General features: G+C 36.7%; 1 protein-coding gene across 1 annotated transcript in view; it reads left to right on the top strand.

Annotated features, from left to right (window-relative positions):
- Nucleotides 1-22,768, top strand: part of tcf7l1b (transcription factor 7 like 1b) — a 65,547-nt gene extending 42,779 nt beyond the window's left edge. Inside the window, exons 4-12 of the mRNA XM_016239283.1 lie at nucleotides 1,288-1,371; nucleotides 14,202-14,334; nucleotides 14,443-14,545; nucleotides 14,649-14,732; nucleotides 17,331-17,471; nucleotides 17,571-17,730; nucleotides 19,833-19,940; nucleotides 20,471-20,522; nucleotides 22,287-22,768. Of these exons, the coding sequence (XP_016094769.1) occupies nucleotides 1,288-1,371; nucleotides 14,202-14,334; nucleotides 14,443-14,545; nucleotides 14,649-14,732; nucleotides 17,331-17,471; nucleotides 17,571-17,730; nucleotides 19,833-19,940; nucleotides 20,471-20,522; nucleotides 22,287-22,744 (1,323 nt within the window). The 3' untranslated portion in view covers nucleotides 22,745-22,768. The remainder of the gene's footprint in view (nucleotides 1-1,287; nucleotides 1,372-14,201; nucleotides 14,335-14,442; nucleotides 14,546-14,648; nucleotides 14,733-17,330; nucleotides 17,472-17,570; nucleotides 17,731-19,832; nucleotides 19,941-20,470; nucleotides 20,523-22,286) is intronic.
- The last annotated feature ends 297 nt before the right edge of the window (nucleotides 22,769-23,065 follow it).

The raw sequence follows: 23,065 nt of genomic DNA, 5'->3' as shown, positions 1-23,065 counted from the left end.
CCATTTTACAAACATTATATATGTTTGTAAAATGGCATAACTTATATATATAGTATAATATAGTATTTCAGTCTGGCGAGTAAACAAAAAAATATACTAGCCAATGGCGATTCAATTGCCAAGGTGTCCGTAGAGGGTTGCAGTAAAATACTATTTCAGTCTTTTTACTTCAATTTTCACATTTAATTCTATGTTAAAGTTTTTGTAATTATATAACACACACTTTATATACATAATTAATTTTAAAGATTGCTAACAATTTCTGAGTAATGTAAATCCTAGTGTGTTTTTTTTTTTCAGTGTACCTTTAGGAGCAGGAACATGCATTAAGAAAATGAACCGGATCAGTTTTGATTTCCTGCTGACTTTAATGCGCTCTGCTCAAACACTCTTTCAAATACTAGTATGAGAATATTAGCTGAAACTAAATGTGTTTTAATGAATTTTAAATTCTTGAGCAGCCTTAAGAAATCCATGCACATGAAAATCTGCTGTATCCGGCAGTTAAAAACTGATATACAAACCAGATGTCTGAAGTGAACTCCACTGAGGTTTCAGCTATGACCATAAGACCAAATGGAACAAAACAAGAATATCTGAACACAACCTCTGCATTTATTAAAAAAAGCGCATTGTGCGAGTATCAGCGCACCTGTTTGGCCCACGGTAGAGAACATGCGGCCCAGGCCACACGAAGTTTGCTCTGTTCGCTAGTTGAAGTGATTCAGGGAGAGGTCAAAAGTGCAGGGCTATTCACTTGAGCTTTATAGATGTGGCTGTGTTTTTACCACGGTCCAGTTTTCCCACCTCTCTCCATGGGATTTCTTCTCGGCTGTCCCCTACACGACACACACACACACACTCTCCCTCGATAGTCGCCCACAGCTGGGCTCTGGGAGGAACACATCCGACAAACACAGATTTCGCACTCTCACTCTCTCTCCGTTACACACACATGATACAGACAGGTGTTTGCGAGTAGAATTGCTCTCTGCTGACCGTTCGATTTATTTATGAGCCTCTGAGAAGCAGATCTCATGCTGGAAGATTCTGTTAAAGTCTCTTTTCAGTTCGACGTTTGTTTCACTCATTCATCCACGGTTAGTTATCAGCAAGGTGCTATTGTAAACATGTCTGACAAAACGTGTTGGTTGACTTTGCCACCCACTGAGGTGAAGTTTCTGCACCTGTTTTGTGCATTAACTTTTCCATTGACTTTTGATAGAGAGATGTGAATTAAAATGCGATGTTGGTGTCTCATCTGAGTTTTGTTGTTGTGTTTGACAGTATCTTCAGATGAAATGGCCTCTTCTGGACGTTCCAGGCACGGCAGTACTCAGAGACTCACGATCACCTACTCCAGGACAATTAGTGAGTATCTCACTAACACACACACACAGTGGCCACTATAAGTATGCAGACACTTCATATGTCATTGCATCAGATGGAATGGACATTTATTGTACAGACAGATGGCACAAACACCATGACTTTCTCAGAATGAATCTCAGTTTTCTTTTCTGCCAGAGAGAAAAAAAATAAAGTAATTTATCTCACAACTCCGACTTTTTAGTTTCTCACCATTCTGCTTTTATAGCTTGTGATGCTATTTATATCTCATAATTCTGCGTTTGTCTCTTAAAGACTTTTTTCTTATAATTTTGCATTTACATCTCACAACTCTTCTGCATTTCTAGCTTGCAATTCAGCTTTTCTTCTCAGAATTCTGCATTTATATCTCATAATTCAGTTTATATCAGGCAATGCTGACTGTTCTCAGAATTGTGAATTCATATCTCTCAGTTGTGAGTTTATCTCATAATTCTGAATTTAAAGCTTGCAGTTGTTTATTTCATAATTCTGCATTTATCTCGTAACTGCATTTATATCTCACAGTTCTGCATTTATATCTCATAATTCAGTTTATATCAGGCAATGCTGACTGTTCTCAGAATTGTGAATTCATATCTCTCAGTTGTGAGTTTATCTCATAATTCTGAATTTAAAGCTTGCAGTTGTTTATTTCATAATTCTGCATTTATATCTCATAATTCTGCGTTTAAGTCTCATAATTGACTTTTTTCTTATAATTTTGCATTTACATCTCACTCTTCTGCATTTCTAGCTTGCAGTTAAGCTTTTATATCATAATTCTGCATTTATAACTCATAATTCAGACTTCTCAGAATTCTTCATTTATATCTCATAATTCTGTTTATATCAGGCAATGCTGACTTGTCAGAATTAAACCTTTGTAGATTGCAATTTTGTTTTGTATCTCATAATGCTGACTTTTCTCAGAATTGTGCATCTATTGAAAGTCAATGCTACCCAAATTTAAAAGCTTCAAAATGTACATAAAGACTTCAAACTGAAAATAAAAATGTAAATAGAAGATGTAAATAAAACTAAAATCATTGGAGTATGTTTTACATTACATTTTTTGGGTACATCAATGTAATCCATATTAATCAAGAATTTTATTCGACGATAACTTTGTTGAACAGAATAATTTATGCTTTTATTCATATATAAACATTGAACAATGCACAACATACAAGCACAACAGATAAAGTAAATGAAACGTGCACATATTTGATGAGCTTTATGTATATGTGCACTGATCAGTGTTTAAATGGATTTAATATTGCCATTTTTGTTCTGCAGATGAATGAAAGTCTTATGGGTTTGGAAGGACAGAATTTTCCATTTTTACATGCCAAAAACTATCCCTGTAACGTCAGCATGAAATTAGTTTGAAAAGCATGAAAGTAATTCCATGCATTTTATTTATGATCTTATTGTGAATGAATCATTCACATGTTTGTTTTTGTTGACGTGTATACAAGGTCACACTGAATTTAAGCAAATCACATTCAGATGTTTTTTTTCCCCCATACCAAATCCCTGATGTGTTTTTAATAGTTCTGTCAGGTAATCTTTATTGATGCACATAAAGGCTACCTGAGCTTGTTTTGATTTGTGTTATTGATGTGGATGACCATGCAAAGCATTTGCTTTTGTTTGGTGTGCAATGAGAACGGCTTTTCTGAAGAGGAAAAAATCAAAAAGCCGTGTTTCCAGCCTACAGCGTATTTGAGAATAAAATTAATTTATTTTATACTGTACATGGGCATTTATAATCAAGCCGTTTTGGTTGCCTGTAGGTGCATACCAACTAATGAAAGCTGTTTTCTCAGTGATTCTGGCTCAAACCAGAATGAGTGGTACATATATTTCACTGCTTAGTGTACAGTGATCGCTGCTGGATAAGAGCGAGCTTCCCTGTTGGGCAGATCTGTGTGAATTCCAGTCAGGCAGGTTGGAGGTCAGGAGGTTTGCAGGATGGTAGTTTGTATCCTCAGCAGACCTGTGTGGTTTGATTCACCTCTGGTAAGCTGATGAGAGGTGATAAATTTAACCAGAGCGTTACATTCTTGCTGCGGTGGATGTGTGTGTGTGTGCGAGAATGTGTCAGGATGAAACATGCAAACACACAACATGAGGAACCTCAGAGGGTGAGTCAGGTAGACTGACCCCGTACTAAACCGGTTTCAAAGCAGAGTAGGTGAATGAGTGACTTTTCTGCACGCAGATATGATCATCAAACTTTAAACATCTAATACGTGATTAATCAGTATTGTTTAATGTCAAATTTATTGTAAGAAATCATTAACAAACATTATACAATAGATAATCCACACTGAAATTAAGAATAAAAAAAGTATTGTTTAATGTCAAATTTATTGAAAGAAATCATTAACAAACATTATACAATAGATAATCCACACTGAATTTAAGAATAAAAAGTGTTGTTTAATGTCAAATTTATTGTAATAAAATGAACACTATAAAATGTATAATTTGCATGGAATTTAAGAACAGAAAAGTACTGTTTAATGACAAATTTTTTGTAAAAAATTAACAGACATTATAAAATGTAAAATTCATATTGAATTTAAGAATAGAAGTGGTTTAATGTAAAATGTATTGTAAAAAATTAACAGACATTGTATAGTGGATAATACACACTGAATTTGAGAATAGAAAAGTGTTAGGTTTAATGTAAAATTTATTGTAAAAAAAAAAAATTAACAAACATTATAAAATGTATAGTTTACATGGGATTTAAGAATAGAAAAGTGTTTAATGACAAAATTAACTTATTGTAAAAAAAATCATTAATAAACATTACAAAAGGTATAATTCACATTGAATTTAAGAACAGAAAAGTGTTGTTTAATGTCAAATATATATTTTTTTTAATTAACAAACAAAGTGGATAATCCACATTTATTGTAAAAGATAAGAATATAAATAGTGGGAAATTATAAAATGAATGAAATAAAAATGGTTATTTTTTTATTTGGATTAACCAATTTATGGATTATAATAGACGTAATGGATTTTATAAAGCCAAAGCATTTGGAAAAGTTTTTACTTGGGTTACTCTTAGGGCTGCACGATTAATCGAATGCGATTGTCATGCTCTTTTTTGATAATAATGCGTTTTCTGTAATAAGCAGGAAATCATCATCACGTGCTTTCAGATGGAGCAGCATTTACTACACAGAGCCGTAGTTCACTGACAAGTTATGCAAAAAAATCATATTTTTCACATTTAATAACACGTTTTCACAAACTCACTTCATAACGTCAGTCGAGTGTTTGAAATAAATCCTTCTGTGAGATGATGTGGCTTCTTACACAGAATAAGGCACACAACATATTTCATAGTATTTAAGCAGTGATAAAGGCATTGCATTATAAATATACTTTATTTTAATGAAAATTATAATAATAAGAACTCAGATAAACCGTATATTGCCGTAGTCGTGTGTTTATTAGTCACGCTGAATCAATGAAAGCAGTTCAATCTTCTGTTTATTCAGCTGCAGCGATAGGCATTTTCTGGATTTCTTCTGCGAGGTGTATTTGGAGTTTTAGCGTGAGAGCGCCCTCTGGCCTTTGGATGGAGATTTACTGCTGATCACAGAACCGTGCTTCACTGAAAGATACGCATGACAATCGCAGCTTCTGTCTAATCGCGATTTCGATTCCATTTCAATTTATCGTGCAGCCCTAGTTACTCTTTAAATAGTCTAAATTACATTTCATTGCAGTCACTTTTCTTCTTAGTTTTTTTTTTTTTTTTACTTAAAATCTTTGTGAAAAGTTTTGCTTAATAGTGTTTTTTTTTGTTTTTGTTTTTTTTTTCATTTGTTGATATTATAATTGAAGTGTGCCGTTCATGTCCAAATACTTTTTGGGGTACATGAAAATTTGTGAATCAGAGTCTCATGACATTGTAAACAATTAGATTTTTCCTTAATCTGACAATAAATATGATTAGGTTACATTATATACATTATATATACATATACATATACAATACATTATAAAAGCATTGCCATTATTCCCAGCCTTTAAAGAACAGTTCAGCTACTTAGCAGCTATTAGTGGTTTTAATGACTGATTTGTTGCTCTTACTCAGTCTGAAATCTCCCTGTGACAGGGAGACATAATAAATTGTGACATAATAAATACAGACGGATGACTGACAATGTCATCATTGAGTCTTTGGCAGCCAGAGGGCATTCAGTTGTGTGTGTGTGTGTGTGTGTGTGTGTGTGTGTGTGGGTGTGTGTGTGTGTGTGTGTGTGTGTGTGTGTGTGTGTGTGTTTCTTTCAGTCTCCTCTATCTGGCTCAGACTCGCTTTGTCACAGTAACCCCTGAACTCTCTCTAACCTCCAAGCACACCATGAGATTGCCCTTAAAAAACACAGAGAGCCTTGTCTCACCACCCAGCCTGGCCATGAGGCCTTTATTGTATTTGCTTAATATAATGTTATAAAATGCATGCACTCGCATTACGGGATCAGCAGAAAATCAATCAAATTAGCTGTACTTGAACAACGAGTATTGAGGATTTGATGAGAGCGCAGTCTTCCTTCCTGTGGCGTTCCTCCGCCCGGATGCCCTTCTCTGGCCCTTTTTACGGCCGACAGCTGGAGTGAAGGGATTTGCTTAACCTTGGCGTTGGCTGGAGGATTGTTTGAGAAAACATCTGATATTGAATGTCAGACTCGATGAGGGGAATTTGCATCAGGGTGTGAAGAGGGTGACTGAAGGGTGAGCTCAGGTGTGTCTTTATTTAAGGTTTTTTATTTATGGAGGAGAATGGCGCCGTGAATATGACCTGCGGGGAGCGAAAACTATCACCAAACAACAGGTGACCACAGCGTACCTGAAAAATATCACATGTGTTATACTAAAGATGGAGATCAGTGCTAATGTGTTGACCGTAGGTTGATCATTAGATGTCTTTTTATTATTGAAATTGTTAACTTACTCGGCCAATAAGAATAGCTTATTAAATTATTAAATAGCTTATTAAATTGTATATATTTCAGCCAATAAAATCCCACATTAGAATATAACATTGTCGCAACTGGAAGCCCAATATATGGAAGCTCATGTTTGCTTCGGCTAAAATAAATAAATAAATAAAACAAAATAAATTATATAGTTGTAAGGTATTTTTGTAGTTGCAACTTTTTCCTTGTAATTGCAGCTTTTTCTCACAATTATCTCATTTCTCAAGTTGCGACTTTTTATCGAAATTGCAAACATTTCTCATAATCAATACCTTATATCTCTTAATTGCAACTTTTTCTCATAATTGCTACTTTATATCGCACAGTTGCAACTTTTTATCAAAACTGCAACTATTTCTCACAGTTGCTACCTCATCTCTCTGTTGAAACTTTTCCTCTTTAAGTTGTAAGTTTTTTCTCATAATTGCAACTTCATATCTCAGCTGCGACTTTTTTTTGTAATTGTGACTATTTCTCATAATTGCTACTTTATATCTGACAGTTGCAACATCAGAATTGCAACAATTTCTTTTAATTGTTACCTTAAAATTGCGACTTTTTTATATATTTTTTTTATCGCACAGTTGCAACAACTTTTCGGAAATGCAAACAATTTCTCATAATTTGTACCTCATATCACACTTGCGGCTTTTTATCAGAATTGCAAGTTTATTTCTCATAATTGCTTCTTATCTCATTTGCAGTATTTCCTCTGGAATGCAACTTTTTTTCATAAATGCCACTTATCTCCGTTGCAACTTTTTCTCTGAATTGTAACTATTTCTTGCAATTGCAATTTACAAGTACAATTACAAGAAACTACAGTTATGAGAGATATTCAGTGACACGAGTTACAATTACAGGAAAATGTTGCAAGAAAAAAAATCACATTTTCTTGTAAAAGCAACTTTTGTTTTTCATTTTTCGTAATTGTGACGTTATCTCATAATGAGACTTATTCTGATTTTAAACTCACAATTAGCAAATTTTTTTCTTTTGATCTGAGGTGTTGTGGTGCTCAGACAGGCAACATCGTGCATCATTTCCTGATTCTGTTCATCCAGCATGGTATGTTCACCCTTTACAATCTCAGTCGATTAAAGTGGAACATTTTACATTTGACCTCCAAATTCTAACAGTTGTACAAAACAACAGAGCTGGATTAAACAAACAGGACAATCCGCTGTTAGTATTCATCCTTTATTTCATTCCCAATCCCATGTCCTCCCACAAACACACTCGCATGCTGAGCTTTGTCAGATTGAGCCCATAAGGTCGCTATGCTAATGTGTTATTCTGTTCACTCCAGAATGTTCAATAATTCAGGAGAAAGGTTTGCTTGATATTCTGCTGCACCACCTTGTGTGTGTGTGTGTGTGTGTGTGTGTGTGTGTGTGTGAATGCAACGGAGCCCTCACTGTTTTACTGTGTGTCAGCATGTGATAAGCTAGGCCAGTTGTTTAAGTTAGCCTAGCGACGAGGCCTCAGATGGGAAAGCTTTGTGGCTTGGGATCCATATTGTACACAACCAACCACCGATTGTGTGGGAGTTTTTCAGTACAACACAGTGGAGAATTGTGGCTCTTGAAGTAAGGAACAGCCGTACATTTCCATGATCCTCTGTTTTTCTCACTCATTTTCTCTCAAACTTTTGAGATTTGTTGCATAAGGCACTAAACAACCAGAGTCCCATGCACAAAAAAGACACTGAGATGTCAGTAGCATCTAATGTATATATTTTCTTTCGTGTTTTAATTTGAACAGTACACATTTGTTGTGTAACACTTTGTATGCCAAAAAAAGATAAGATTTAATTTGTATTAATTTAATTGTTAATTTCTTATGTCTTTTGATTACTAGAAAAAAATTAAATACAAAACAGAATTTCTGTGAAGAGCAAAACATTTCATTTATGAATTCAGTTGATTAGACATTCTTTCTGATCATTAAAATTTATTTAAACCATTCAAATTAAAGTAAAAAAAAAAAAAAATCAAGTGGAAAACTCAGAATTTGTTAAAAAAATAAAGTGGAAGTAAAGAATAAATAAAACATATTTCATAGGGCCTATATAATAGGGCTGGGTTTTGACACAAATTTCACGATTCGATTAGATTCCATTCAATATCTATTATTTTGGATATATATCAGGTACAGTACATGCCAAATTTTCTCAAGGAAAAAAAAATCTCTCCACTAATGCTGTAAAATATACATGAGAGTCAGTTTGTACTACATTACCATAATATTGAAGGTTAAAATGGACTGATTTGTGCTGTACAGCTGCTTAAATTGCACTTAATGAAGTGTTCTTCTTAATAACTAAGTTACAATTACTTCAGTTTGTTTATTTTTTTATATACACATTTAAATAGTGGCTGTCATAAAAACTTGGACAGATTTATTCAAACATTAAATAAAACATTAAAGAACAGTAAAAAATTATAATGAATGTTATATGGTGCATATATTTAGCAAATTTAATTTTTTTGGCTGACTAACGAGTTTATGGTCACTGAATATGTTTTTCTGAGGTAAATGTGATGTTACATGAATTGTTTACAAGCCGTTATATTGACGTCTTTGTGCGGCTGAAACACAGATTGAGCGATTACATGAGACAGGATATGGATTGTAAAGTTGTACTCTTTCTTTTAACTTACCATCGGATGTTTAGTCATGTTTATTTTGTGCTGAAGCTGGTATTAATGTGGAGCAGATGATCAGCTCTACCACACTGTAGAACAATATTTTTTACCCAGCCCTACTATATAATATATTATAAAATAATATTATATATAAAATATATATTTTTAAACTTTTAATAAATTGTTGTTAAATTGTATACATTTCATGATTTTAATTAAATAAACATAATTTGGCAACAAATTAAACTGATTTCATAGGATTTGAAGAACAGAGGTCATTCACAAATTTTTTTATAATTTATTTTTATTAAAACATTGAGCCGTGATGCTGATGCTGGCAGTGCAGGTTCGAATCTGCCTCATTTTCCCATCGGAAAATCACTGAAAATAATAATTCCAGAATCTATTGGATATTTATTAATCTGTAGATATTTTTGTTTGTTTTTCATTTTTGTTTTTCTAGTGAATATCGTTTAAAATTAGAGGTCATTCAATTTCAGTAATTATGCTGTTATGTTATGTGTGTTTGTTATATCTGTATCTGTATTTCTGTGTGTGTGTGTAGCTGCTGTAATACTAAAAAATACTAAGAGTCTACCTAAGCTTTTTGTGTCTTTGCTTGTGTGTGTGTGTGTCCCTCTAAATGCTGATATCATGTTCTGCCCACTCTTACATCCGCTTCCTGCCTTAGTGACAAACAAGGCTCAGCTATCCCAGCATGCCATGCATTCTCCTTTTTTCCTTCTTTTCTTTTTCTGTCCTTTTTTTCTTTCCTCCTTTTTTGAAAGACTCCTCAAAGACTCAGAACCTCCCACTGGAAAGTAGAGAGCAGCACACACACACAGGACTCAGGAGGTTGTTTGGTTTGTTGGTTACTCTTGTACCCAGGGGCTGTTTGCCTAGTAATTTATCTCTGATGTGAAGGATTGAGAATCATGTTTGGCTGAGCGAAATCCTCCTCCCGACTTGAACACAGGCTCCACTGCCAACAGCAGGCCGCTCTCCTCTGCCCGGCCCAGCAGAGCCGTGCCCTCTTGGCCAGACCGCCACAGCCCTCCGCCAGCTCCAGTCCCACACTAACACCGTTTAGCTTTCCTTTCTGCAGCTCTGATTTTTCACGTACTCTCACACTAGTGCCCTGTAGATAGTGAATAACAAAGTGCCCTCAACTTGGCAGTGGCTGGCAGTGGAAATAGTTGACAAGCTGTTGGGTCTTTCAGTGCCACAGATTGACCGTCACCACTGTAGTCTGCCCCCTGTTGACAGGATTTTGATCAAGACGTCAGAAAAAAAGATATTAGACATGAAATTAAGACATTTAAGACACATTTGTGGACTTATAGTACATTGATCAACTTGTTCGAAAGAAAAGAGCTTGTTTTCAAATAGCTTTCTCTACCTTCCTTTTCCGCAGACTTAACCAGTGTCTCTTATTTTACACCGTCTCTCTTCCAAACACCTGTCGTATAAACTTTTTATCAACCATTGAAGTCTTTTATTGAACAGTGTTGCATTCAAAAGCATGTTGTTAAGTCAAATGCATTTGCGACTTTTAAATGTGTCGTGTTTAATTTATTATCTGGTACAATAAAGAATATTGGCCAATATTGTATAATTGTGCATACTCATTTTAGCATTTTTTTGCACACTCAGTTCAACATTTTTGACTTCCACTGTGTACAACAATAATCAAAGGGCCCTATGATTTTTCCAGTTGTTTAAGGTTTACTGGATCAGGTTTAAGGATAAGAATTTTTCAAATATTTTTTTGCTTGCAATTTTTTCCAAATGAAGTAATTTAAAGCTGGGCATAACTAGAAAAAATTATGTTAATATTGTATATTATAAAAATGCAGATGGGGTTTTAAGATTGTATTAATTTATGACTTTTCCAGGCCTACAAATCACACTTTTGAAATGAGGCTTCCTCATATATTCAGGTTTTTCAAAACCGTGGAGTTGACAACTGAGATTTTAAAAATAAAATGAGATTTCATTTTATTGTATTTTATTTTAATGCTTGTTTTTCTTATTTTAAATCATTTTAACCATTTGTTCATTTAATGTTGTCAAAATTAACAATTCATTTTATTTCTAATTGGTTTTATATTTTCCACAATATTTTAGATATTAAAACCGACCGTTTTATTAGTTTTAGGCTATGAAATAATAATATAAAATAATGATCAACTTCAATATTGGTGTTCCTTAGTTTTATTTTTTTTTTTATTTTTTTTAGGAAAAATTGGCTCGCTTGGTTATCTCTCCATATCACACAGGGATATCAGTGTTGTAACACTGAAAAAAAATCACATTGTACTTTAAAAAAAATAAACAACGTTTAATAAAGTAGTTTTTCTGTGCAACACCAAAATGTTGTACTATTTTGACAATATTCGACGTTATTTTGGCCACCGGATTGTCATGGAAATAAAGGTTGTGGAGTGACGAGTGAGATGGTCTATATTTTCTTTCCTCACCTTATAAAGCAGTTCTGCTCACGCCCAAACTCCAGAATCACATCGCTGTGGTTTCAGCAATGTTTTCAGGATGATGAAATATTGATGCAGTTATTCCTCAGTCCTACAGATGTGCTGCCCGAACCACAACATCTCTCGCTCGCTTCTGCTAACAAACAGACAAATGTGAACTAGTTTGTGCAACTGCAGTTATTCATGAAGATTCGGGTTTCATTACACTAACTGAGTGTCATAATGACATGCAGTACGTGTGCATCATGCACTACTGATGGGTACTGTGTCGTGTTGTGTTGAGTGAGTGAGTGTAGTGAAGTACATGCTGTTTACACAGGGCTTTGGTGTGGCATTGGGTGTGAGGCTGAGCTCTCCCAGCATTCTTTGGAGCACGGCCAGATTGCTTCATGCGCTTCACACATACATACTGATATATTTCATCATTTATATATCCTCTCATACATAAACAACCATTTTTTACACAAGAACCAGTGTGGTTTTACAGCTGACACAATTAATCTGCTAAACACACAGCACAATTAATTAAATTAAAACAATGGCAAGTGTCTTTCAAGTATTTCTCAATTAAGTCTTGTTCAAGTATCTACTTCAGATTCTCAGTTATTCAAGACAAGTAAATAGTCGGTAGTAAAATAGAGAGCAAAGAAGCTCATTACAAGCTATAAAGCAAATAGCCTAAAAACAAAAGAAGATATACATTTATATGTAAAAAAAGCAAAAATAATCAAATGTGAAATAGTGTAAGAGTCGGATTCTGGAGATAAAAATACCATTAAGTTTCTCCGTAGGAGAACTGATTTAGAAAAATGTATAAATCATTAAATACAGACATACTATGAGCTACGACATTGTTAATCAATGGTATATGCTCTTTTTTTTAGACTATCAGCCCACATTATTAAATACTTTTTTAAATAATAGTGTTTAACATCAGAATTCCTGGTAGAAAAACTACATTTCCCATGATTCTGCAAAGAAATCTCCAGATATATAATTTTTTTTTGTTTCAAATAAAAGTTTGTGGTGTTGTGATTGACCTTGTACCTGGATGGTTTGGTTCATGGCTTATAACTCTTGAAAGAATACTTTTTTTTTTTAAATCCCTATGGGAAAAATGAATGGGAAAAGTACTTCTGGAACCAAGACAAAAAAAACAAGTGGACAGGCACTTTTTTTTAAAGTGAAAGTGAAGTGAGTGAAGTGACATGTGGCCAAGTATGGTTACCCATACTAGGAATTAGTGCTCTGCATTTAACCCATCCTAAGTGCACACACACAGCAGTGAACACACACTCACAAACCGTGAACACACACCCGGAGCAGTGGGCAGCCATTTATGCTGCAGCGCCCGGGGAGCAGTTGGGGGTTCGGTGCCTTGCTCAAGGGCACCTCAGTCGTGGTATTGAAGGTGGGAGAGAGCGCTGGTTATTCACTCCCCCCACCTACAATCCCTGCCGGTACGAGACTCGAACCCACAACCTTTAGGTTACGAGTCCGACTCTCTAACCATTAGGCCACAACTTCCCCCTTTTGCATAGAGGTCGACCGATAGTGGATTTTGCCGATATCGATGGCTAGGTTGGACCACACTGGCCGATACCGACCAAATGGATAGTGAACAAAAACTAAAATAGTGCTTTACTAAAAAAACTGTACTGAACCATACTAATAGTAGTAGTAATAATAATAACAATAGTAAATGTTGAAATTAACACACTCTAACAAGGAACAATACTTATACAGCTATCATTAATCTTAATGTTACAAATGGACTCTTTATTTTAAAGTGTTACCATTTCATTTCAACAGTCATGCTTAAAGATGCACATCTTTAAATATATACACAAAGGCCATAACATTAAAATTATATACATATGGATATTGTATCTATATTCTCACACTTTAACTGCTTCTATTCTTGAACACTTGATGATTATCTAATCAACATAAAAGTGCAGCGCTGAGTCTAGGAGAACTCACCAGTATCGCACACACTCCGGACGCGTCACCTTCAACTCTAGGAGTGGTCTAAAACAGTTTATTTAATCACCAAATGGACACAAGTTTACTTCAAGAATGAACAATGTGGCATAGATGAGTTTGAAGTTCGGTGTTTAAAAAACAGACCAAACAGTAAGAGAAAGTGCGATCGATATTATAGCTCTATAAATGAAGCATACAGACTTTATTAGAGCCACAGAAAGACAAACGTTTCGCTGACAATACACAATTCATTATGTACATTAACAACGATTCAGGACAAATATAATGTTATTGTAATGGAAAACTATGTGAATTGCGCTCTGTGGCGCGACAGGATTTTCTATTGGCTGCATTTAAATCCGCGTCTGTAGTTTCCCGCTCTGTTCAGCGTGCAGTATCACGTGTCTAACTATCGGCATTGATTTTTGCCGATAACCTATAGTTCCAGCAATCAACTATCGGTGCCGATTAATCGGCAAAACCGATACATCGGTTGACCTCTACTTTTGCACTCCATAGAATTACTTAGTTTTGAATTATTTGCTATAATTATTGCCATTTCAAACTGTTCAACTCACTAACTCTACGTGGAAGCAATAGTATTTCTTAAGCTTGCAAATAATGCTGATAAAAATGGGTCCATTTTGATTTCCTATCTTTTGAGTCTGGACCTGACCCGCTCTCGTTCTTTCTTTCAGTCTAATAAGGTCCCGGTGGTCCAGCATGCTCACATGCACCCCCTGACCCCCCTCATCACCTACAGCAATGAACACTTTTCTCCAGGAACTCCTCCAGCCCACCTCTCGCCGGAGATCCTGGACCCAAAGACAGGTACTGCACACTCTACTTACACATTTTTAACTGAAATGCATTTTAAGTGAATTTTTCATTTTCACATTTTTGTCCTCCGTCGTGACTGACTGTGTACCACTGGTTCAGGTATTCCTCGGACCCCTCACCCCTCAGAGCTGTCCCCCTACTACCCCCTGTCCCCTGGGGCCATGGGGCAGATCCCTCACCCATTAGGGTGGCTCGTCCCACAGTGAGTATCCCACAATCTTAATAGATACTATCCTCACACCCTGATTCATACGGAGTCTCTCTGATTCACTCTCTCTCTCTCTCTCTCTCTCTGTGCATCTCAGGCAGGGTCAACCCATGTATCCCATCACCGCGGGGGGTTTCCGTCACCCTTACCCAGCTCTTGCCATGAACGCATCCATGTCCAGGTGAGTTGTGTTTTGCAGATTGATTCTCCCATAACGCATGGACTCTTTTCACAGAGTTTGTTGATGTATTTTAATTTGAGATTGAGATTGTAGACATTTCATACAAAAACAGAGGTTGATAAAGTAAGTTGGCTGGACAAAATAGTTATATTACAAGGTCCAATAAATAAAAGATAAGTGCAGGTTAATCGTTTACAGTAAGATTAATAACATGCGTTTAGAAAATACATGCGGCGAGTTCACAAAAAAAAACCAAACAGACAGTTAAAGTTTTGTGAAGGAGTTTACAAAATTGTTACACTTTATTTTACGGTTTCCTTGTTACACGTTACATGTACTTACTATTATAGTAACAATAAATTATGCATAATTACATGCAAGTAACCCTAAAACAAACCCTAACCTTATCCTTATAGTAAGTACATTTACGTCATTAATATTAGTACTTATTTGTGTAATTACACTGTAACAATGTCACCTAAAAATAAAGAATAACCATTTAATTTTTGTTTGCTAGTTTGTTGAATGAAGGAATCTGTAGTTTTATTTTTAAGTGTTGTGAGAAATGCAGTATGTTAATTATTACATCTGCCGTAATCCATGTTTTTTTTTATTTATACCTATTTTGGATGGTTGTGTAACCTTAACAGGGGATTCTTCTTTTAACATTTACTGTAGTCTTCCATTATACCTCTGTACTTCAGCTGCACCATTTAACTCTGCTGTTTCCAAACCAAGAAACATGCTTGGAAGAGTTTATTTCACAATTGTACACACTCAAGATGAAATAGATCTGAATCAACAAGAACTGCTCTTTGTTTAGTGGTAGCACTGGATTAAATAAGAATGATTTGTACTGAGCTTCTCTTGTTGTGTTGTGTTGTGTGTGTGTGTGTGTGTGTGTTAGGTATTCTTGAATTATTCATACAGAGTTGATAGTGATCAATAGTCTGTCCTCCTCCAGACCTTTACAACCATTGTCAGTACAAGCGAGTGCAAGCCCAGCCCTGCTCATTTCTCCATTGGTATTTGTGTGATACAGAAGGACTACACTTTCTGTAGTTACTTTGAGAATAGACGTATCGAGTGTTTGATTTGACCCCTCCTTCCATTTGGTCCTGAATTGAAAAGCAATATCTGCTGACAGCCATATGATTTACCATTACTGAAATTTGACAAGCAAAAAAGATCCATTGTATATTGCCAATAGTGTAGAAATATATGAAGCACAGATCACACAGAAATCGCTTTCAAACCCACACAATCACATGGATTTCTACTGAAATTCATAATTTCAGTCTAAATTCTCCTTTTGAGGTGAGACTGCTTTTAGTCTGCAGAAGCTCATGCGAATGAAGTCTTAATGAAGTCTCTTCTTGGTATCCTTGTGCCTATGCCAACTGAAATTAAGAGGGTTTTTTTTTTCATTTAATAAAAGAGACCAAGAGGAAGGGGGGGGAACACTGGTCACTTTTTCTGGTTCTGGCTGATGACAGGCCTTCATTGTGCGTTCACCTCAGTAAGAAGCCCTAGGCGCTGGGATCAGAACCGTGTCCCATTCAGCCGGTTGTAGGAAGTGGTTTCCTTGGAATTTTGGTCTGGAGTGTCGCGCTTTTTGTGTTACCACAGTAACCCCGTACTTCACCTGTAACAGGAGAGGATAAAGGAGCTTTTCAGCTGGTACTTTATTTGGACTGAATATGACATATGAATAGAAATATGAGTGTGCTTTAGTCTAGACACAGCATAGTTCACCCAAAAATGAAAATTCTGTCATTTACTCACCCTCAGGTTGTCTCCTTCGTCTGCTAAAAACAGAAGAAATGTTTTGAACAATGTTGGTAACCAAACAGTTTCTGGTCTGGACTTCCATAGTATTCGTTTCCATGCTATAAAAGTCAATGGTACCAGCGAAGGTTCGGTTACCAACATTCAACAAAATATCTTATTTTATGTGCTACGGAAGAAACAAACTTATACAGGTTGAGGGTGAGTAAATAATAACTCATTTTTGGGTCATTCTTTAAGACCTATCATTGAGTTTTGAGTGTTATTATGGGATGTTTGAGTCATAGTAATTCTGTCATTAATTACTCACCCACTTGTTGTTCCAAACCCGTAAGACCTTCGTTCATCTTCGGAACACAAATGAAGATATTTTTGATGAAATCCGAGAGCTTTCTGACCATTCATAGACAACAACACAACTGACACGTTCAAGACCCAGAAAGGTAGTCAGGACATCGTTAAAATAGTCCATGTGACTTCAGTGGTTCAACTGCACAAAAACAAAAATAACGGCTTAATTCAACTATTTCTTCTATTCTGTGTCCGTCTTTGACGTGCGTCAGACATTTGACAGATTTTTGGGTGAACTGTCCCTTTAAGGGTTAAAGGTCAAGGTGTGCAAGATGAGCCGGTGTAAATATAGTCGGAGTGATGGTTTAGTGGTTCGCACACATTGAGCCTTGGTGCTCACGTAGGAAATGAAGATTCAAGTCTAGCAAAGTCCAAAATCCTGTAAGATGGGAGGGCGAAGATTTGTTTTCTTGGATTCAGAAGGCAGTAATGCTTATTTGCCATTTTCTTTCTTTGCAGTTTGGTGTCCAGTCACTTTTCTCCTCATATCGTTCCTCATCATCATCACGGCCTTCATCAGACAGGCATCCCTCACCCAGCCATCGTCTCGGCGGCTATTAAACAAGAGCCCAATGGAGAACTCAGCCCAGCAGCTAATACGTAAGCACACGCATACAACACACTTCCCTCCTGTTAATGCTTTCTTACAGCTTTTTGGAAACTGACAGGTATCCTGTTTTATTACTTGTGTGTTTGCAGAAAGTCTCCAGTCTCGACTAAGAAGGAGGAGGACAAAAAACCTCACATAAAGAAGCCCCTAAACGCCTTCATGCTCTATATGAAAGAGATGAGGGCCAAAGTGGTGGCCGAATGCACGCTGAAAGAAAGCGCCGCCATCAACCAGATTCTCGGCCGCAGGGTGAGTAAATCATTTAGTCCTCGTATGAACACCCATCTTGAGTGGTCCGAAACAAATGCTGGGGTAAATGTGATCCAAACTTTGGATGTAGTCGAAAACATACATTTGTTGTGTAAACGCTAATGTGTCCCACAACATCAACATATCGCCTACTCGCCTGTAAATCAGCCGTTGTGCTATTGGTTCCTTAAATGTTTTTTAATAAATCTGCAAAAATGTCAACAATTCTGTGTTTTTCTGTCAATATGGGGTGCTGTGTGTACATTAATGAGGGAAAAAAAATAACTTAAATGATTTTAGCAAATGGCTGCAATATAACAAAGAGTGAAACATTTAAGGGGGTCTGAATACTTTCCGTACCCACTGTATATATATTGCCGATTTTATATATATATATATATATAGGGTTTTAACCGTATATCGGTATGACGGTTTATCAAGGTTTGACCATGCACGGTTATCATACCATAAACATTTGCATATCTACGGTTTAAAAAAAAAAATTTATGAAAATAAATCTCACCCGTGCATATGCAACTTATTTCCGCTCGGCTGCTTCACTCTGCATTCACTTGGCTGCTTACATGCACGTGCAGCGGAGAAAATGATAGAGACGGAGATAATATCTAATCTCCATCCCCGCCGAAAAAAAAGTACAAATCTGCAGTATGGGAATACTTCGGATATTTAAAAAAAAAACGAACGCAGGGTTGTCCTTGAGGACGGATCCAATTTGCAAAAGACGTGGACGCAAAGTGGCTGCAAAAGCAAGCAATACATCCAACATCTTCGCTCATATTCGCGGACACCATCCCTCTGTGCAGAAGAAGGTGTGTCGCATTAATAACAAGTTAAGTATGATTTCCGTGATGCAGAGAGAATCCCGGTGCAGTCGTGAACATGACATTTACAGTATAGCGAGGATGTCAAGTAAAACGCGCAATCTGATGGATGGATAAATCAAAAGTAGATATATGTGTCTGTGAATATTTATGCGCAAAGAGACGGCTATATAAATAATCTGCTTGTTCCTGCATGTCTCTTGAGTGGCGCCATTTTATCTACTGCATACTGAAGTACGCATACATAAATGGTGTTTTCAGCTAGGGTTGCCAACCGTCCCTTATTTTGGGCCTAATTGATTTGTCCCGTACGTGACCTCCCTTGTCCCGTTTTTTGCCTGCTACGCTGATCTAACCACTGACTGATACAACAGCAGCAGTGCTGATCACTTGAGAATGATCACCGACACCTGTCATCATCCAATCACAGCCCCCTCATGCAGTATACATTAAGTAAAGCAGAAATCGTGAACATAACTGTTCTGTTCATAACCTCTGCCGGCTGGTCGCTCCCGCCTCACAGCAAGCGCCGCTCGCACTAACGCCAATTCTGTCCGTGTTTTCACTTCAGTAAATCAGTTTTGGTGAATACAAACAACGTGATTGATTATTTTTCATGAGTCCAACATCCCGCCGCGCAAGAGACGTGATCAGTAAGGGAAGTCGTCTTTCACTGTTGTAATGTTGTTAAATAGAGAAAAACATTTTATATTTAAGTCTTAATTCTTAACCTTGGACCTTATTCTTACAACACAAAATGACGAATAAAAATTATATATATATGTGTGTATCACAGTTTCCACAAAAATATGAAGCAGCACACCTGTTTTCAACATTGATAATAATCAATGTTTCTTGAGCAGCAAATCAGCATATTATGATTTCTGAAGGATCATGTGACACTGAAGATTGGAGTAATGATGCTGAAAATTCAGCTTTGATCACATTTCATTGGAATATATATTCAAATAGAAAACAGTTGTTTTAAATTGTAGTAATATTTCACAATATTACTGTTATTGTATTTTTGGTCAAATATAAATGCAGCCTTGGCGAGTATAAGAGACTTTCAGAAACATTCAAATATCTTTGAACATTAGTGTGTAACTATTTTTGCACGTTTGTTGCATATACATACAGTGCATGGGTGTGCAGTCACACTGGTACGTGTGTTGTGTAAATGGTGTGTGTGTATGTACAGTATATATATATGTGTGTGTGAGATTGGCCTTTGGCTGACTGTGGTGTATGTGTTTGCAGTGGCATTCTCTATCACGAGAGGAACAGGCCAAATACTACGAGCTGGCCAGGAAAGAGAGGCAGCTGCACTCTCAACTCTACCCTGGCTGGTCCGCGCGAGATAACTATGTGAGTCTGACATTTCAGCACACAGCCTTACGCTCACATTTGTATGCTGTCAAACGGCACTTTCCATCAATACGGTACAGTTGGGTTTCACTTGCTGTTTTTGTAAAGCAGTAGAGTAACAAATCCCGTGATTTTTTTATAATGTATCAAAAATCTATACACCATCACGTAAGAATAGTTATTGGTCTTACAGATCTTCATCTTAAATCGTATGTCATCATTTTGAAAATCTGTTGTATATTGATCCTTGTAGGAAAAAAAGGATTTTTAATTAAAAGAAAAGAAACATCAAACAAATATTTTTCTTAGATTTTTGGGAAATATTAGAAACTACAAAAAATATTAGGCCTAATTTTAAACCCTATTCATGGCAAGTGCCAAATGTTCTTTATATTGTATAACTGCACTTCTTTGATTCTTTTGTTTGTCCATTCTGTATTATTATTTTACTTCATTCTGTATTTATCGCTCTAACTCTTGTTCCATCTCTCTCGCCCTCTGTTTCTCTCACTGTATTTTTTTCTCTTCAGGGCAAGCGGAAGAAGAGGAAGAGAGATAATAAGACAGACTCAACACCAGAGGGTGAGGACACACACACACACTCACACAGCCTTTTCTCTCTCGCCTTGTCCATTTCTAACCGCGCTCTCTCCTCCTTGCTAACATGCAGCTTATGAGGTCCAGTGCTAGCACAGGCAGGTACAGTATGTCTGCAGGCTTAGGGGCCGTTCACACAGGATACGGTCTTTTTTCTTCTATTGTTCAATCATTGGTTTACATACACATGCAACAAATGGACGTCTTTGGCAGTTGCACCACGTCTTGCTGTATTTTCATCGTCTTGCGACATTAGCAATGAGAGGCCATGTCAGTTCAGTGAATCAGTGTCTGTTTAAAACAGTGGACCAATCTGATGAATGTGGGAGTGAGATATAAGCATGCTAAGTGTTTATTGTGACGGGTCTATGTTAGTGTGCCTTCTATTTTTAAAGCAAGAGCGTGTCCTGTGTGAACGTCCTCTTAGACAGCCAGTGTCAGAACTGTAGAAGTCAGCCTACTCTTCATTGTGATCTCATCTACGACTACGTCCACCATTTGAGTACAGTGACGTCAATAAATTAACACAACGCCATTTCCATTTCGTGTTGAGTATTGTATAGGTGAATCTCATTAAAGCTGCAAAGAAGAACATGTCTAGGTCATATTTCACCCCAAAATCAAGGAAACAATATGACAATTAAGTACATTTTCCACCAGATTCTTATTACTGTAATGCAAAAACGGTATGCTGCATCAAATCTAAAGAGAGCAGTCTTGTGTTTTTTAGCCCAACCGCTCAAAAAAAAAAAAAAAAAACCTTCCTGCCCACTAGGAGGTGCTGTGCTGAAACTGTGCAGATACCCTCAGGTCATAATTATTATAACACACCAAGTTTGGTTTAAATACGCTAAAGCATTGCAGAGATATAGCCTCACATCCATTTTGGCATGTTCTTCGTTAATTTCGTTTGCGTGTGATTCGAGAACGCTAACGCTTGACTAATCAGCTTGAATTCCATAATTATTTGTCGGCCATGTTCTGAAGATGATCTGATTAGATCTGATTTGGTCTAGGAGTTCTAAAAATTGAAGATTTTTTTTGTATTATTCAATGGCGGGAAATTTAAAAATGTAAAAATTTCAGTTCAGTTCCATTTTTTTTTTTTTTAAAGTTACATTGAGAATCAAATGTGAATTATTCAGAATAATGGGAATTGGCATTTTCTTTTCACAATTTGTGAAATTTCTTAGGATACTGCAACAAAAAAGTATAAAATCACATTCTGTGGCACCTTTTTAAAAAAACGAATTCAACAATTAAGAAATTATAAATGCAAAAAAAAATCTTTTTCCAAAAGAATTGCAGTTTAGTTTTTTTTTAATTCAGCTAAGAGGTCACGCGTGACATATCAATCTTTTCTTCAGATTCAAGTTCACCAAACTTGAACTTTGGAACGTAGCGAATTGCGAAACGTCTTTGCGCGAACTTGCATTTCCAGTCTTTAGCATTAAGGTGTATGAATAGAAGTCAATGAAGTGAAAAGTGTACTTTAAAATTTTCAGATGCATTGCATCAACGAGAATTTGGTGGGAAAATGTGCTTAATTGTCCTGAAAATACCTCTGGATCGAAAAAAAAATAAATAATAATTTAAAAAAATGGCAGCTGAGGTTTCTGTGAGTGTATCATGACCTCGCTGTTTCTGGGTAAATTTGGTCTTATCTCTGCTGTTGTTTAGCAGATATATTAACTCTGAACGGTTAGAAATCCTCGCCATTCATATTGTGTGATTTCCGTCCTCTTTCAGATTTCTCGGCACGGAATAAGAAGCCGTGTGTGCAGTACCTCCCTCAGGAGAAGATGATTGACAGCCCGGCCTCCTCTCACGGCAGCATGCTGGACTCTCCAGCCACGCCCTCCGCAGCCCTGGCCTCGCCCGCCGCTCCCGCCCCCACTCACTCTGAGCAAGCCCAGCCACTGTCACTCACCACCAAACCCGACCGCCACCATCACTTCCCTCTGCTCTCCAAACCCTCCTCCTCATCATCATCATCATCCTCTTCAGCATCCTCCTCCTCCTACCAGCCAACCAGCGCCTCAGGCAGACAGTCAACTCCGCCTCTTCTGTCTCGGCCACTCCCCTTGGCTTCCCTGCATGCCTCGCTCCTGTCTCCGCCCTCGCCGTTCCATCAGGCCGCTCTTCACTCCCATCATGCTTTGTTCCAGTCCCAGCCACTCTCTTTGGTAACCAAATCAGCTGACTGACTCTTCAAAAGCAATTCTCTCTTAATGTCTAATGTGATTAGTTCTAACAACTGAAATTTCCTAATAAGATTCTAATAAGATGAATTTCTTCCAATAAGTGAAGGAGCAAGTAGGCTACATTGTTTTGCACAAATGTATTCGTGGGAAACGCCACAATGTTAGCCTACCTCAAGATGCAGGGATTTTGTAATACTCCTCTAAAAACAACATCTAGAGCACAAAATGATAGCAGCATAATCTTCTCGAGAAACCCTCCTGCTATAAGAGGAATTAGAGTTAAATCTTTAATAGGTGGAATTTAGGCAAACCGCACTGGAAAAT

Source organism: Sinocyclocheilus grahami, unplaced genomic scaffold, assembly GCF_001515645.1.
Source record: "Sinocyclocheilus grahami isolate Dianchi unplaced genomic scaffold, SAMN03320097.WGS_v1.1 scaffold560.1, whole genome shotgun sequence".
Lineage (NCBI taxonomy): Eukaryota > Metazoa > Chordata > Actinopteri > Cypriniformes > Cyprinidae > Sinocyclocheilus > Sinocyclocheilus grahami.
This window is presented reverse-complemented; position numbering and strand designations above follow the sequence as displayed.